The sequence below is a fragment of the Aethalodelphis obliquidens genome, unplaced genomic scaffold, assembly GCF_003676395.1.
Source record: "Aethalodelphis obliquidens isolate GAN/ISIS:26980383/991018 unplaced genomic scaffold, ASM367639v1 scaffold28, whole genome shotgun sequence".
In the NCBI taxonomy this organism is placed as follows: Eukaryota; Metazoa; Chordata; class Mammalia; order Artiodactyla; family Delphinidae; genus Aethalodelphis; species Aethalodelphis obliquidens.
This window is the reverse complement of record NW_020837972.1, coordinates 18181245-18195566: the sequence shown is the minus strand read 5'-3', so window position 1 is coordinate 18195566 and position 14322 is coordinate 18181245. Positions and strand designations below refer to the sequence as shown.

At 42.6% G+C, this 14322-nt stretch overlaps 1 protein-coding gene across 7 annotated transcripts in view; it reads right to left on the bottom strand.

The window, feature by feature from the left end:
• The window catches only part of DNAH10 (dynein axonemal heavy chain 10), a 149356-nt gene that overhangs the window by 81104 nt on the left and 53930 nt on the right, over positions 1–14322 (bottom strand). For all 7 annotated transcript variants that reach the window (XM_027125048.1, XM_027125051.1, XM_027125053.1 and 4 more), the window contains 8 exons: positions 12649–12765; positions 12463–12565; positions 11471–11649; positions 8838–9049; positions 7663–7816; positions 5262–5495; positions 3421–3543; positions 1187–1420 (listed from right to left, as the gene is read on the bottom strand). In XM_027125048.1, coding sequence (XP_026980849.1) covers positions 1187–1420; positions 3421–3543; positions 5262–5495; positions 7663–7816; positions 8838–9049; positions 11471–11649; positions 12463–12565; positions 12649–12765 — 1356 coding nt within the window. The remainder of the gene's footprint in view (positions 1–1186; positions 1421–3420; positions 3544–5261; positions 5496–7662; positions 7817–8837; positions 9050–11470; positions 11650–12462; positions 12566–12648; positions 12766–14322) is intronic.

Sequence of the window (14322 nt, the reverse complement as noted above, 5' to 3'; positions counted from 1 at the left end):
AAGTGTTGCATTAAGTACTTGATCCTTAGTGCTTTATTTATTTGGAATAAAGGAATTGCTCGAAAACACTGGTTCTCCACCACGGATGATTTTGCCCCCAGGGGACACTGGGCGCCGTCTGGAGACATTTTTGGTCGTCACAGCTGGAGAGGGATGCTCCTGGCATCTTTTGGGTAGAGGTCAGGGATGCTGCTGAACATCCTACAATGCACGGGACAGCCCCCCACTCCCACCCCCGACACACACATATACACACAGAGAGAGAAAAAAATTATTTGGCCCAAGATGCCAATAGTGCCAAGGCTGAGAAACCTTGCTCTGGGCTGATACTAAATATAGAGCTTTGATTAGTTGACCAAAGATTACTCCTGGCCCAGCTCTGATTCTCTATCATAAGAGATAGTTTTGTCTGTTGTGTTTCCTGCCATTCAACATCACTCACAGATACACATAAGTTTATGTAAAAGTATGAAAATATGGGCTGGAAGGAATCACATCATAGCCATGATAGTGGCTGCCTCTTGAAAGTGGAGGAAGAACTGTGAACGGGGATGGAATGAAGAGTATGTCAACTTTATCTCTACAAATTTATTTTACAAAAAAAGAGACAAAGCAAATATGACTAACTGGTAATAAGAGTGTCAATTCTGGGTGGCAGATAAGGTTCTTTAGCCAACACTGTAAGTCAGGCACTGTTCTAAGTACTTTACAAATATTAACCCATTTAATCTTTATCGTTATAAATTTTTATAATTGGAGTTATCTGCATTTACAGAGAAGAAAACTGATGCCCAGAGAGGTTAAGTAACTTGCCAAAGGTCACACAGCAAATCCATGTAGAGTCAGGATTCGAACTCAGACAACCTGTCTGGATGTGCTATACCACTATCCTGTATTGTCTCTCTGCTTACTATATTAGTCTTTGTGTATTTCTGTATTGTTTTAGTTTCTCTAAAAAATGTTGTTTGGGGGACTGTGGAAAAAGAGCAACAGATAGCAGCTGAGTGCTGGTGTGACTTCAGACTACAGTGGATTTCATCAGATTTATGCTTCAAATAAAAACCCCAGCAGCGGTTCACAGTCTTAAACCCCTGGGTTGAACCGAACTGTGTAGAAGACTTGAATACAACAAGCTGCAGTTACAGAGCTTACACCACCCCTCCCCTGGGAGCCCCGGGGGGCTGACCTTGATCATGTGCTCCTGGACGCAGAGGGGGTCACTGCTGCCCAGGATGCTGAGCAACTCGTCATCAGAAATGAAGAAGAACCTGGGGAAGGCGTTCCTCTTGGAATCCAAGTAGTCGTTCAGGCTCTTCTGGCACCTCTCCAGGCCCTCGCTGATGTTCTGCAGGTCTTTGAGGCGGTTCGGGGCCTCACAGCATCTCTTGATCACGGGGTCTTTCAAGGTCTCGCCCATGATCTGGACAAAGTCAAGAGGACAGCTGTCAAGCCAGGGAAGCAGGAGCCCGGCTCCTGTCCCGGGTGGGCATCTGCCAGGGTCCAGGCACAACAGAGCAAACCCGACAAACCAGAACCCCGCCTTCAGGGAGGCCAAATTGGCAAAAACTGTTAAGTGTTTAAATAAGCACCTTCAGGGACTTCCCTGGTGGTCCAGTGGCTAAAACTCCACTCTCCCGATGCAGGGGGCCCGGGGTTCAATCCCTAGTCAGGGAACTAGATCCCACGTGCCGCAACTAAAATCCCACATGTGGCAACAAACATCCCGCGTGCCACAGCTAAGACCCGGAGCAGCTAAATAAATAAATATCTATTTAAAAATTTCAAAATAAATAAGTAAATACTTTCTAACATACTATATATACATAACTTACTTATTTCCGACGTTTATTTTTTTTCCATCTTCCCGCTAGAAGGTCAGCTGCCCTGAGAAGAGATCTTTCTGTCTTTTGTTCAGTGTTTCCCCAAGTGCCTACAACAGTGTCTGCACACAGCTGACCCTCCATCAGCATTTGCTGGGTGAATAAAGCCAGCAGTTTCACTCGGAGCAATTTGTCTGCACCTGCATATTCCCCACTCTATATAATGGCAAAAACATAATGATAAGAAAGGAAAAGAAAGAAAAGGAAATAGTCTAAATGTCCAACGAGAGGGAATTAGGTCAAAATTTGCTGTGACAATTTAGATGTTTATTTATTGACATATATGATGAGGATGTTAACTTTTAAAAAGATCATACTGATAAGAATGATCCTATTTCATAGAATAATTACATATTTATTGATATGTTTACATAGGAATTAACAAATTCTGGAAAGATACATGTTGAACTATTGAAATGTTTATCTTGGGCGTGGGATTGTAGCTATTTTTTCCTTTCTTTTTCTTTCTTTCTTTCTTTTTGCTTTTTTATAATGTCTTAAGTCCTTCTATATAATGAATAGGTATCTGTTGCATAACTTTTTTAAGTTTCAAAAAAAGCTTATGCAGATGGATAAGAAAAAAAATCATAAACTCTAATGGACAAAAGAGATCCAAAACGGGAGCTGGCTGCCCGTAACTGGAGAATACAACAGCATCGCTGAGTAGCAAAGTACCTGGGCTTTGAGGTCAGGTGGGCTGGGTGAAAATCCTCGCCCCACTAATTACTAGCAGCAGTGACCACTGGTACCACCCTTTCTGGAAGGACTTTAAAATGAGCATAGTCTCTCATGGGTAATTTACTTGTAAACAATCTATCGTAAGATACCCTAAATATGGAAAAAACTTTAGACACAAACTGCAAATTATTTATGAAAGCAAAGAATTTCGCTTCAAACAAGATGTCCAGTTACTAGACAATAATCAACTAAATTAATGTCAAGCCACTCACCAGAACATATAAAGGCATTAAAACATTTTCTCAGATAGTTTCGTAATATAAACTATGTTTCTTATAATATTAAGAGAAAATGATAAGATAGGATTATATAAAATATCTTTATTAGCGTGTTTTTAACCCATATACATAGAAAAAAGATAAAAGAAATATATATTAAAGGCGATAGAACTATGCAAGATACATTTTCCCCTGCTTTTCTACATTTTCCCAAGCTTTTTACAGAAGTACTATTTTTTCCTTTTTTTTTTTTTGCCATGCGTCATGTGGGATCTTAGTTCCCAGACCAGGGATCGAAACCACACTCCCTGAAGTGGAAGCGCGGAGCCCTAGCCACTGGACCACCAGGGAATTCCCACAAGTACTACTTTTATAATAAAAAATAAATATGAAAACCTTCTGGTGCCATAGGCCAGTGGCTTAAGATCAAACAGAAATTTTTACTGAAGAGATTAAGTTCATATATAATGACAGAAAAAATTGAGAAGCTACTAATAGACAAAATACTACATGCAAATATGTAAGTAAAAGTATCTCAAATCACTGTTCTTCTTTCAAGACTAAAACAGAAGCCAGTCACTTGCCCTTTTAAATACTTTATCGATGTTCTCAAACTTCTTTGCTTCATCTGGAAGTTGTGATCTGATATCTCCACCAATAAAGATGCTTTCCAGATACATCCATTTTCTCTGAACCAACATCCAAACCTGTAAATGCACAATGTTATCATCAACACAGGTTCCCAGGTACCTCGAGGTGTGTATGGCAAAATCCCACCTTAACACGGGAGAGATTTAAACCAGCTCAGGTCGTAAGACTTTGCAGGCAAGAGGGCAGAGTGAGTGCATACACTCCTTTCCAAATATATAGGAATGATAGAGGAAGCACAGCTATATATTCTAAGATACACAGCTACACTCAAAAGCAAAAGAAAACCCTCCACCCCAGCCTGGGACACGGAGGAAGCTTCTAGTTGTGAGCAGGGATTGGAGCCCCGTGACCCAAAGGACAAACCGTGCAGAAGCCCAAGCAAAAACTGATCCAAATACTACATGACCCACAATTCCACTCCTAGGCATAGACCCAGAAGGACTGAAAACAGGGACTCAAAAAGTAGTTGTACACCAACACTTAGAGAAGCACTATTTCATGAACCAAAAGGTGGAAACAACCCAAATGTCCATCAACAGGTGAACGGGATACACACAATGTGGTCCATCCACAAAATGGAATACGATTCAGCCACAAAAAAGAATGAAGCACTGACACATTCTACAACATAGATGAACCTTGAAAATATGATTCTAAGTGAAAGAAGCCAGACACAAAGGCCACATACTATATGATTGCATTTATGTGAAGTACCCACAATAGGTAAATTCACAGAGACAGAAAATAGACTGATGGTTGTCAGAGGCTGGAGGGAGGGGAAGTAGGGAGTAATTGCTGTTTAATGGGCATGGGAATTTCTTTAGAGATGATGAAAATGTTCTGGAACTAGATAGAGGTGGTGGTCGCACAACATTGTGAATCGACTAAATGCCACCGAATTGTGGACTGTAAAACGGGTAATTGTGTGTTCCATAAATTTCATGCCAATTAAAAAAATTTTGTCCTAACAAAGAAAAAAAGCAGTACTATATCCAGGCTAACAGATGCCACTAATAAAAAGTAATAGAAAATCCGCACAGCATTGTAAATCAACTACACTTCAATTTAAAAAATTAAAAGTTTAAAAAAAAAGTTTCAGTAATAGACAAAAAACAAATTTAAAAAAGCAAGTGACGGAAGCCCATGCATGGCCACACTCCTAGCCAGGGAAGCAGGCCTGGCTCCATCCCACCCCAAGCTCAGGGTGTGGCAAGTATAAGGCACTTGCCTAGGTCTGAGGAAGAAAACAAGGCAGCCACACAAAACTGGTGAAATGAGCCTGGGTTGCTCACAGAGGTCTGGACACAAAGCAAGAAAGCCCTACACCCCCTAATATAAGAAAAATCAAAGTCACACAGAGAAAAAACCCCTACCATGAAAGAGAGTCACCAAAAAAAAAAAAAAGTGGTGGGGGGGGATTCTGTCCTAAGAAAATAAAAAGTAGAAGGAAATCAGAAAAGAGCTTTAAATATGTTTAAATTCTTCAATGTGATACAAGAGGTGAAAGCATTCTTGCAACAAGAACAGGACAGAATTAAACAAGAATAAGGACATATGAAAAAGCACTGATTAGGAGTTGTGGAAATTAAAAATGCATTCATTGAAATTAAAACTCAGATTGATGCTTCTAATCATCCCTCCCCCCAAAATAAATCAAAGACAGAAAAAGTATGAAAGAGGATCATTAGTTTCTATGCACAAAATATTCTCATACAAAGTTTCCTTCCTGCTATGAATCTGCACCTTTCCATCTTTTGTGCGTCTTTTTTCTCACCTCAATGACTTCCCCTATTAGAGAAAGCATTTTCTCCCATTTGTGAACAGTCTGCAGAAAAGGCCCCACAAATCTGCTTCCTGAGATGCTTTGCAGGTTGAAAGTGTTGTCATCCAGGCACTGGATAATATCATCAACAGACCCCAAGATGTAGCCTCGCTCCTGGGTGCCTTTGTAATACTTGACGACGGTAAATTTCATATTTTCCCATGTGTCCAGGATTTCCTTCACAGCCTGGCCAGGAATATGAAAAGAATGATTCAGGCACAAGGATTGAAAAAACAGAACCCCAACCCAACAGCAACTTCCTGAGTTTGCCATGGATCAACTCAAACCCAGACTTCCAGTCAGTGTTCCAAATAAGCAGAGATTCTGGTAATCCTAGTCATCATTTACCAAGCACTTGCTCTGGTAAGCACGTGCCATTCACGATCTCCTTAGTCCTCAAAGCACCTCAGTGAGGGAGGGATTATTATTACCCACACTTTACAGAGGCGGGAACTGGGGCTCAGAGAGGGGTCAGCTTGCCACGTTCACTCGGCTACTGAGTGTCAGAACCAGGGTCTAAATTCTGTAATCTGCCTCCACTCTACATCCTCATGAGATCCTGCCCCTCTGTTTACTCTACTGTTAAGCAAGAAAATCAAATTACAGGGATCCCTGGGGGCGCGGTGGTTGAGAGTCCGCCTGCCGATGCAGGGGACACGGGTTCGTGCCCTGGCCCGGGAGGATCCCACATGCCGCGGAGCGGCTGGGCCCGTGAGCCACGGCCACTGAGCCTGTGAGTCCAGAGCCTGTGTGTCCGGAGCCTGTGCTCTGCAACAGGAGAGGCCACAACAGTGAGAGGCCCGCGTACCACAAAAAAAAAAAAAAAATCAAATTACAAATTAATATGCCTATTTTTATGACATTTTCAAAAACACCCTGTCAATATTTATGCATATGTGTATATAAAAGTATGTGTGTATATAGGTGGTGTATATGTGTGCATATGTATGTATGTATATTATGGGTATATGTATATTGTGTCTGTGCATACGTGTGCATATATGTATGTGATACATGTGTGTTTATGTACATGTATATAGGTGCATGTTATGTGTATATATGTGTGGGCATGTATGTACACGGGCATACTACTCATGTATGTGGATGTGCGTGTATATTTTATACATCCGTGTGTATGTGTATCCCTGGATATATGTGTACATGTGTACATATGTGTATACATGTGTGTATGCATTTTTTTGTTTGGTTGTGCCACTCTGTGGCATGCGGGATCTTAGTTCCCCAACCAGGGATCAAACCTGGGCCCCCTGCAGTGGAAGCGCAGAGCCCTAACCACTGCACCACCAGAGAATTCCCTGTATATGCATTTTAAAGTGTTAAAAGAGGGACTTCCGTGGTGGCAGCAGTGGTTAAGAATCTGCCTGCCAATGCAGGGGACACGGGTTCAATCCCTGGTCAGGGAACTAGATCCTGCATGCATGCTGCAACTAAGAGTCCACATGCCACAACTAAAGATCCCGCATGCTGCAACTAAGAGCCCACACAGCCAAAAAATTAAATATTTTTTTAAATAATAATAAAAAAATAAAAATAATAAAGACAATTTATCTTCAGGTGGTAGAATTATGAATGATTTCTCAGTTTTCTACCTGGAACACCCATTATTTCTTTTTTAAAAAAAAATATATTTATTGGGTTTCCCTGGTGGCGCAGTGGTTGAGAGTACTGCCTGCTGATGCAGGGGACGCGGGTTCATGCCCCGGTCCGGGAAGATCCCACATGCCGCAGAGCGGCTGGGCCCGTGAGCCATGGCCGCTGAGCCTGCGCGTCCGGAGCCTGTGCTCCGCAGCGGGAGAGGCCACAACAGTGAGAGGCCCACGTACCGCAAAAAAAAAAAAAAAAATTATTTATTTATTTTTGGCTGTGTTGGGTCTTCGTTTCTGTGCGAGGGCTTTCTCTAGTTGTGGCAAGCGGGGGCCACTCTTCATCGCGGTGCGCGGGCCTCTCACTATCGTGGCCTCTCTGGTTGCGGAGCACAGGCTCCAGATGCACAGGCTCAGTAGTTGTGGCTCACGGGCCTAGCTGCTCCGCGGCACGTAGGATCTTCCCAGACCAGGGCTTGAACCCGTGTCCCCTGCTTCGGCAGGCAGATTCTCAACCACTGCACCACCAGGGAAGCCCCCACCCATTATTTCTTTAATAAATAAGTCAAGAGTGAAACTATAATTAAGAACTACAACATTTAACTGGGGCAGAAATTCTATTTCTAGAACAGATCATTCTTTCTTGCTCAAACATAACAGGTATCAGGGCAAACGGGTCTTCTCTCTGAATTAAAAAAAAAAAATTCTCTTTTTTTTCTGTACCGTTTTACAACTAAAAATAGTCCTACCTTCTCAATGGCTATCTCCCTGACGGCCGACGTCACAATCTCGTTGAGAACATCCGTGTGTGTGTGAAGCTCCATAGCAAACATGTTTTCCAAGGTGAATGTTTCAGTCATTTCAAACATCACGCCTGTTTTCTGCATCAGCTCTTTCCAATGCCTAAAGGTGCATCCACATTAAAACCTTTGCCTAGTCACTTTAGTGATGGATTCAATTATTCCCTCTTTAACCCCAGGATAAAATCCCATTATAAACACTTCTTGTAATGGAATTTGGAAAGAAGAGGACATCACTGGAATTATCTGTCCAAAGTTTTCCAAGATCCCACTGGCTGCCGGAATTAAACCCAGGAAACAACATCTAGAAGATATTTTCTTAGATGGCTAGTCTTCACTACCACCTAAGAAGATACACAACTTTTCGTTTGTTGGTAACTGCCTCTGCACGGTCTCTAGACGGGTGATCCCGACCTCTCCTGGATCACTCAGCCCGTCTGAGACCCTGGTGCAAATTATGAGCACTCGTGTATTGGGTAAACATTCAGCAAGCACTAACGCTGTGCAGGCAGTGGGCTGGCTGCTGGGGGTTCAGAGTGACTCAGAGGCAAGGCCCCTGCCCTGGGGAACCCTGCCAGCGACTTGGGGAGACAGTCAGGGACCGATAAAACAAATCTATAAATTAAATAACTGCACACTGTTTCGAGCACTGTGAAAAAAAACGCAGAGTGATAAAGTTAAGAAGGAGGAACAGGACAGACACAGCACCAAGCAGCGCTGCTCTTGACCCAATCTGGCCTCCTTTGAAGGTTCACATTTGCCCACTTTTATGGTCCCATGTATATGGGATGAATGCAATAGGGCAGCTAAACATGGCGCTGGACCGGCAGAATGCCAGGTACCCAGCATACGAGCAGTAACCGTAGAATCACTGATTTTTGCTGTGCACGGAGATGGTCAGAAAGGAGAATCTACCGTTTTTTCTCTCTCTAGTCCCAGGTCTAGTGCAGGAGTTGATATAGGAGAATCCTTGTGGTTGATAATTTAATGGAAACTTTACATAGAAGCGATATTATAGAAATATGACTTGCGTATTTCTAGCCCTGTGTTGCTGTTGGAATCTTGTCCTGCAGCATCAGAGCTAAGCAAAGACATATTTTAAAGTACAAGCTCCTCCCACAAACCTGTCTCTTAAAGCCTCGTGCTTCAAGTCGAGCAGTAAAGGAATCGAGTCTTTGAACGCCTTCATTTTTGCTTCCAGGTGGTAGGCCACTGATAGACTTCGGACCTGCCGGGGCAGCTTTCTGAGGGACTTGAGAAAACCTTCAATTCCTTCCTGGAGAAACTGAACATTGAGGTTGACCCAGAGTGTCTGAGACCATTCTTCCTTTGCAACCTGGAAATGGGCAAGAAATACTCCCATCAACAAGACCCCTTTGGAAACTCGAAGGTGGCTCTACCGGGAGAACGCATTCTTAACCCTTGGTTATTCTCACTTCTCTCCAAATATCGTCACCCAGCTCCCCACAACAACCTCAAATCCACAAAAGAAAGATCGATTCCAAGGCTCTAAAACGTAAACAGAACATTCCAACTTTTTGAAGCCCTCACAAAAATAATGCTGTATCCGAGGATGTTTACGATCCAGAAACATGTCTTCCTTTCCTTCAGGGAAAAGGAAGAAGCAGGATGTCAGAAACAGGTATTTTTAAATCAGGGAGTCACTTGGGTCTTAAATATGTACTTCATTCAGGCGCTGTCCTTTACTGATAAAAGAAGCTAAGGTTACGAAATACCTACAATTTAGATAATCCTGCTTGGTTATCATAAAGAAAAGACTTTGTATTCCAGCTCCCTGAGATTTAACATAAACAGTACCATCTCGTGTAAAATTTACCATCTTGTAGAGCTGGCATTTGCAACCTGTGATATCCAGGCTTGACAGAGTTGCTTGAGTCATGAAATATATTTGACAGGAAATTATGTTAACTGATGAAATACGTGTATGATAATTTTTTTTTTTTTTTTTTTTGGCTGCGTCGGGTCTTAGTTGCGGCATGCAGGATATCTTTATTGAGGCATGTGGGATCTTTCATTGTGATGCACAGGCGCTTGGGCTCTTCGTTGCGGGGCGCAGGCTTCTCTCTAGTTGTGTGCTCGGGGTTTTTTCTCTCTCTAGTTGTGGCGCGCGGGCTCTCTAGTTGAGGTGCGTGAGCTCAGTAGTTGTGACACATGGGCTTAGTTGCCCTGTGGCATGTGGGAACCTAGTTCCCCAACCAGGGATAAGACCCACGTCCCCTGCATTGGAAGGCGGAGTCTTTACCACTGGACCACCAGGGAAGTCTCGTGTATGATAATTCTTTAAAGTGTAAATGGCACTACATATGATGTATTTACATTTTTTCGTTTCTCTTCTTTTCTTGCCTTCTAGAAAGATATTAAAAGCTCCAACTGTTTTTTGGATTATTTTGAGATGACTCCCATGATTCATTACCTCCTTTTTGCAAAAATTTAATGAGAAACAAATTAGAAAGAAATCATCATGAAATTAAGTACCTCTTGGAGTTTCTACCCCTAAATATACAACCAGTCAGTCACTATCATAATGCCTTTCCTTCATCCACCCTCCATGCCTTTGCCTGACACTCTCTCCACTGGGCGCATTTGTTAAAACCACAACTATGGTTAGGCCCACTACCCCACGTTTATCAGGACCCAACACCTACACCCGGGCGGCCAACCACGATTGCTCAAAACTCAACCTTGCCCACGGCCTCAGTCGAAATCCAGGACCGTGTGGGCACCATCCGTCACCCCGCATCTCCTTGGCCTCTTGCTCCCCATTCTTCTAGAGGGTCATTTCACCCCCACTCCACCATCCTCAACCAGCCAGCATCCCCACCCACGGTCCCCTCTGCTGATGACCTTGCTGTGTACAACCCTGGGGAAGCGGACGCGATCAGAACAGAACGTCCAACATCTCCCGCTAGAAGCATCTCTGTGCATAGGCTCTGTCCTCCCCATATGACGGTCGATGAGTCTGCCTCTTATTTGAGGCCGCCTCTTGATCCCATCCCTTTCCCACCTACTCAAGGACACCAGACATGAAGACTCCCTTCTCCCTCCTATTACCTGCGTCCCCTCCTTACTGGATCACTCCTATCAGTACACAAACTCACGTTGTAATTTCTCCCACCTTAAAAGAAATGTATCCCGACCCCACGTCCCCTCCACCCATCACTCCTCATCTCCCTGCTTCCCTCCGTAACAAGACTCACTGGAGGAGTCATCTACACTTGGCGTTTCTCATGCCTCTCTTCTCTTTCTCTCTGTTTTTCCTAAGCTTTATGGAGGGTTCACGGGTGTACAATAAGCCACACATATGTCAAGTGTACAGTTGGGTAAGTTTTGACATGTGCGTACACCGTGAGACCATCACCTCCGTCGAGATAAGGAACGTATCCATCACCATCACCCTGGGTGGTCTCCTCCTGCATCTCTGTAATCATCCCCTCCCACCCTTCTCCTTCCACCCCACCCCTAGTCAACCACTGACCTGCTTTCTGCCAGGAACATGTACAGTGGCAACCAGGACATTCACAATGTTGGGCAGCCTCACCTCCATCGGGTTCCAGAGCTCTCTCCACACCCCAAATGGAAACCCCGTATTCATTAGCAGTCACTCCCCACGACCTCCTCCCGAGAGCCAAAGTGAGAGTTTCTATGAAATCTGCCCCAGGCTCTGTACGATTGCGGCCTCAAAGTCCGCTGAGTTGCATTCCCTCCAGCGAGGCCCAGTCTGTGGGTGGACGCTTACCTTTAGTGCTTCATAGAGCTCGTAAATGGCCTTCAGCCCGCTCATTTCCTTCTGCACTTTTAGCAGCTCTGGGTACATCGTAATTGGAAGATCAAAAAGCTTCTCAGCATTCGCCAGCTCCTGACGGTTCTTTTCGTGTCTCATCAGCTCTTTTTCAAAAGTGGCTAAAAGGCCTACTCCTAGTAAATAAGCAGATAAATGAATGCATACAAATTTTTTAATTTAATTTTTATTTCATACTGGAGTACAGTTGATTTACAATGTGTTCGTTTCAGTGCACAGCAAAGTGATTCAGTTATACATGTATCTATTCTTTTTCAGATTCTTTTCCCATGTAGGTTATTACAGAGCATTGAGTAGAGTTCCCTGTGCTATACAGTAGGTCCTTGATTATCTATTTTATATATAGTGGTGTGTATAATCCCAAGTTTCTAATTTATCCCTCCCCTCTCCAACTTTCTCCTTCGGTAACCATAAGTTTGTTTTTGAAGTCTGTGAGTCTGTTTCTGTTTTATAAATAAGTTCGTTTTGAATACATACAATTTTAAGGTATACAAAATGGAATAAGAAATCATGAACAATATGCAAAACTATCATCTCATCCATAGAAGCCAACCAGGAAGACAAACTTAGAATGACCAGACTTTATCTTGCCATCATTCTAACTAAAACCAGAGGGCCAGTTACTTGTGCAAGCTCCTCCAGTTAGAAAGTCCTGTCTCCTGAGCGTTCTCGCTCTAAGTGGTCTCAGCTTGGTCTGCAGATTAGAATCCCCACGGGAGCTTTAAAAACCTTGAAGTCCAGACCACTCCCCAGACCAGTGGAATCAACTCTGTGGACCTGGTGCCCAGGCAGAAGTGGTTTTTAGAGATCCCCAGAGGAACCCAGTGTACGGGCAAGGTTACACACCACTGCTCCATCCCATCTTCCCATAAAATTCTTAAGCAAAACACATTCAAATGCCTCAGTAAGACCAACGTGAATACCCTTACCTCTATCAAGATCTTCACCAACAGAGCTAGGGCCTTCATGATAAAAACGTCTTGCAAAGCCCTCTATCTGCTGTCTGTAGTTTAATATTTCACCTCGAGTGATCTGAGAAAAGCAGGGTTGCGTTAGTTTAGCCCACTGGATATTTTTCAACATCTTTACTCAGAAAGTAAAGCGTTTCAAGGTACCTCTGTGAATGTTCTCTTTATACCTCCCAGACTATGCTCCACATTCAATGCATCATTAAACAGATTTGACCACATGCTCTCAGTCTTGTCAACCAGTTCTTTCTCTGCATCGGAAGGCTAAAAAAAAAAAAAAAAAAATTGAACAAACAATAAATGATCAGCAGTTTGGAAATGAAATTTCCGGTCAAAGCTTCTGCTTTCCAGGACTTCCGCTTCTGCGTAATGGCAGGCTAGGTCATTTGAACAAATGCTGGTTGAATTATACAAATTAGATATTTATAATAAAAATAAAATCAGGAGAAAATAATTTTTTAAAAGAGATAGATGACATAGGCAGAAAGAGAGAGAAATAACCTAGAGAGAAAAACCCTTCATAAAGTAAAACCGAGCTTCAAATCAACCTCATCTCTGATTAAAATAAGGTTATCTTGACCTGCTAACACACCCAGCTGTGCTGTCATAAGCAAAACTAAATCTCCCATGATGAAACATAACATCATCTGGAGCCTCCAATTCTCCCTATAATTTGTCATATATGATGTCCAGAACTCAATCAGAAATAACAGGACAATAAGGATACAGATGACTTGAAGGAAACCAAGAGATACACAGACAGTATAAGCAGACAGTAATGGAGTTCTAAGACATAGAATTCTAAATAATGTTACTTGATAAAGAAAACAAAAGACAGAACTGAAAATTTTGACTTTATTTTAATTATAATAATGTAAATTTTGCATACTGTGCATTTTTCTTTTTACCTTTGGAGGATGCTAGAGAACTAATTTATTATTCTGAAAACATGTAATTACAGGGTAAATAACCTGCCCTTGTTATATAAACTGTATCTCAGGGTAAACAGATAGTTTTTAAGGAAAAGTTTCTCTTTTTTCATTTTTATTATTTTTTTATTGAAGTATAATTGACAATACTATGTTAATTCCAGGTGCACAACATAGGGATTCGTTATTTCTATACACTACAAAATGATCGCCACTACTGTGCATTTTCTGATGAGAGGATCTCTAGCTTTCAGCCAAGGCTAATGCTCAGTGAAGGTGATTAAAGCACTCAAGCAGTGTAAATTCTGAAATACAAATTTTATGCAAATTCAGGCTTATAACAGCTCTTTGTTTCTCCCTTCTACTTTGTTTTTCCAGTGGATTCTTTTCTAGGTATTATGTGATGCAGAGCACGCAAAATTTTGCATACAATTTCAAGGATATCCCAGATACCCTCAAACTCATCCACAGACTTTCTAAAGGTCTTTGAAACACACATTTAACAACCCTAAATAAAGACAATTGAATTATTATCTTCTACCAGTTTCTTTTATAGTCTTATCTCTCTTCTTCCCCCTTATCATTTTTGCAACAGCCATTTATTTATAAAAGAAAATTAACATAAAAAAAAGAGGGGCTTCCCTGGCGGCGCAGTGGTTGAGAGTCCGCCTGCCGATGCAGGGGACACGGGTTCGTGCCCCGGTCCGGGAAGATCCCACATGCCACAGAGCTGCTAGGCCCATGAGCATGGCCGCTGAGCCTGCGCTTCCAGAGCCTGTGCTCCGCAATGGGAGAGGCCACAACAGTGAGAGGCCCGCGTACCGCAAAAAAAAAAAAAAAAAGAAAGAAAGAGGGAAAAACCAAAATAGTGTGCAGTTACAGACCAGTCGAC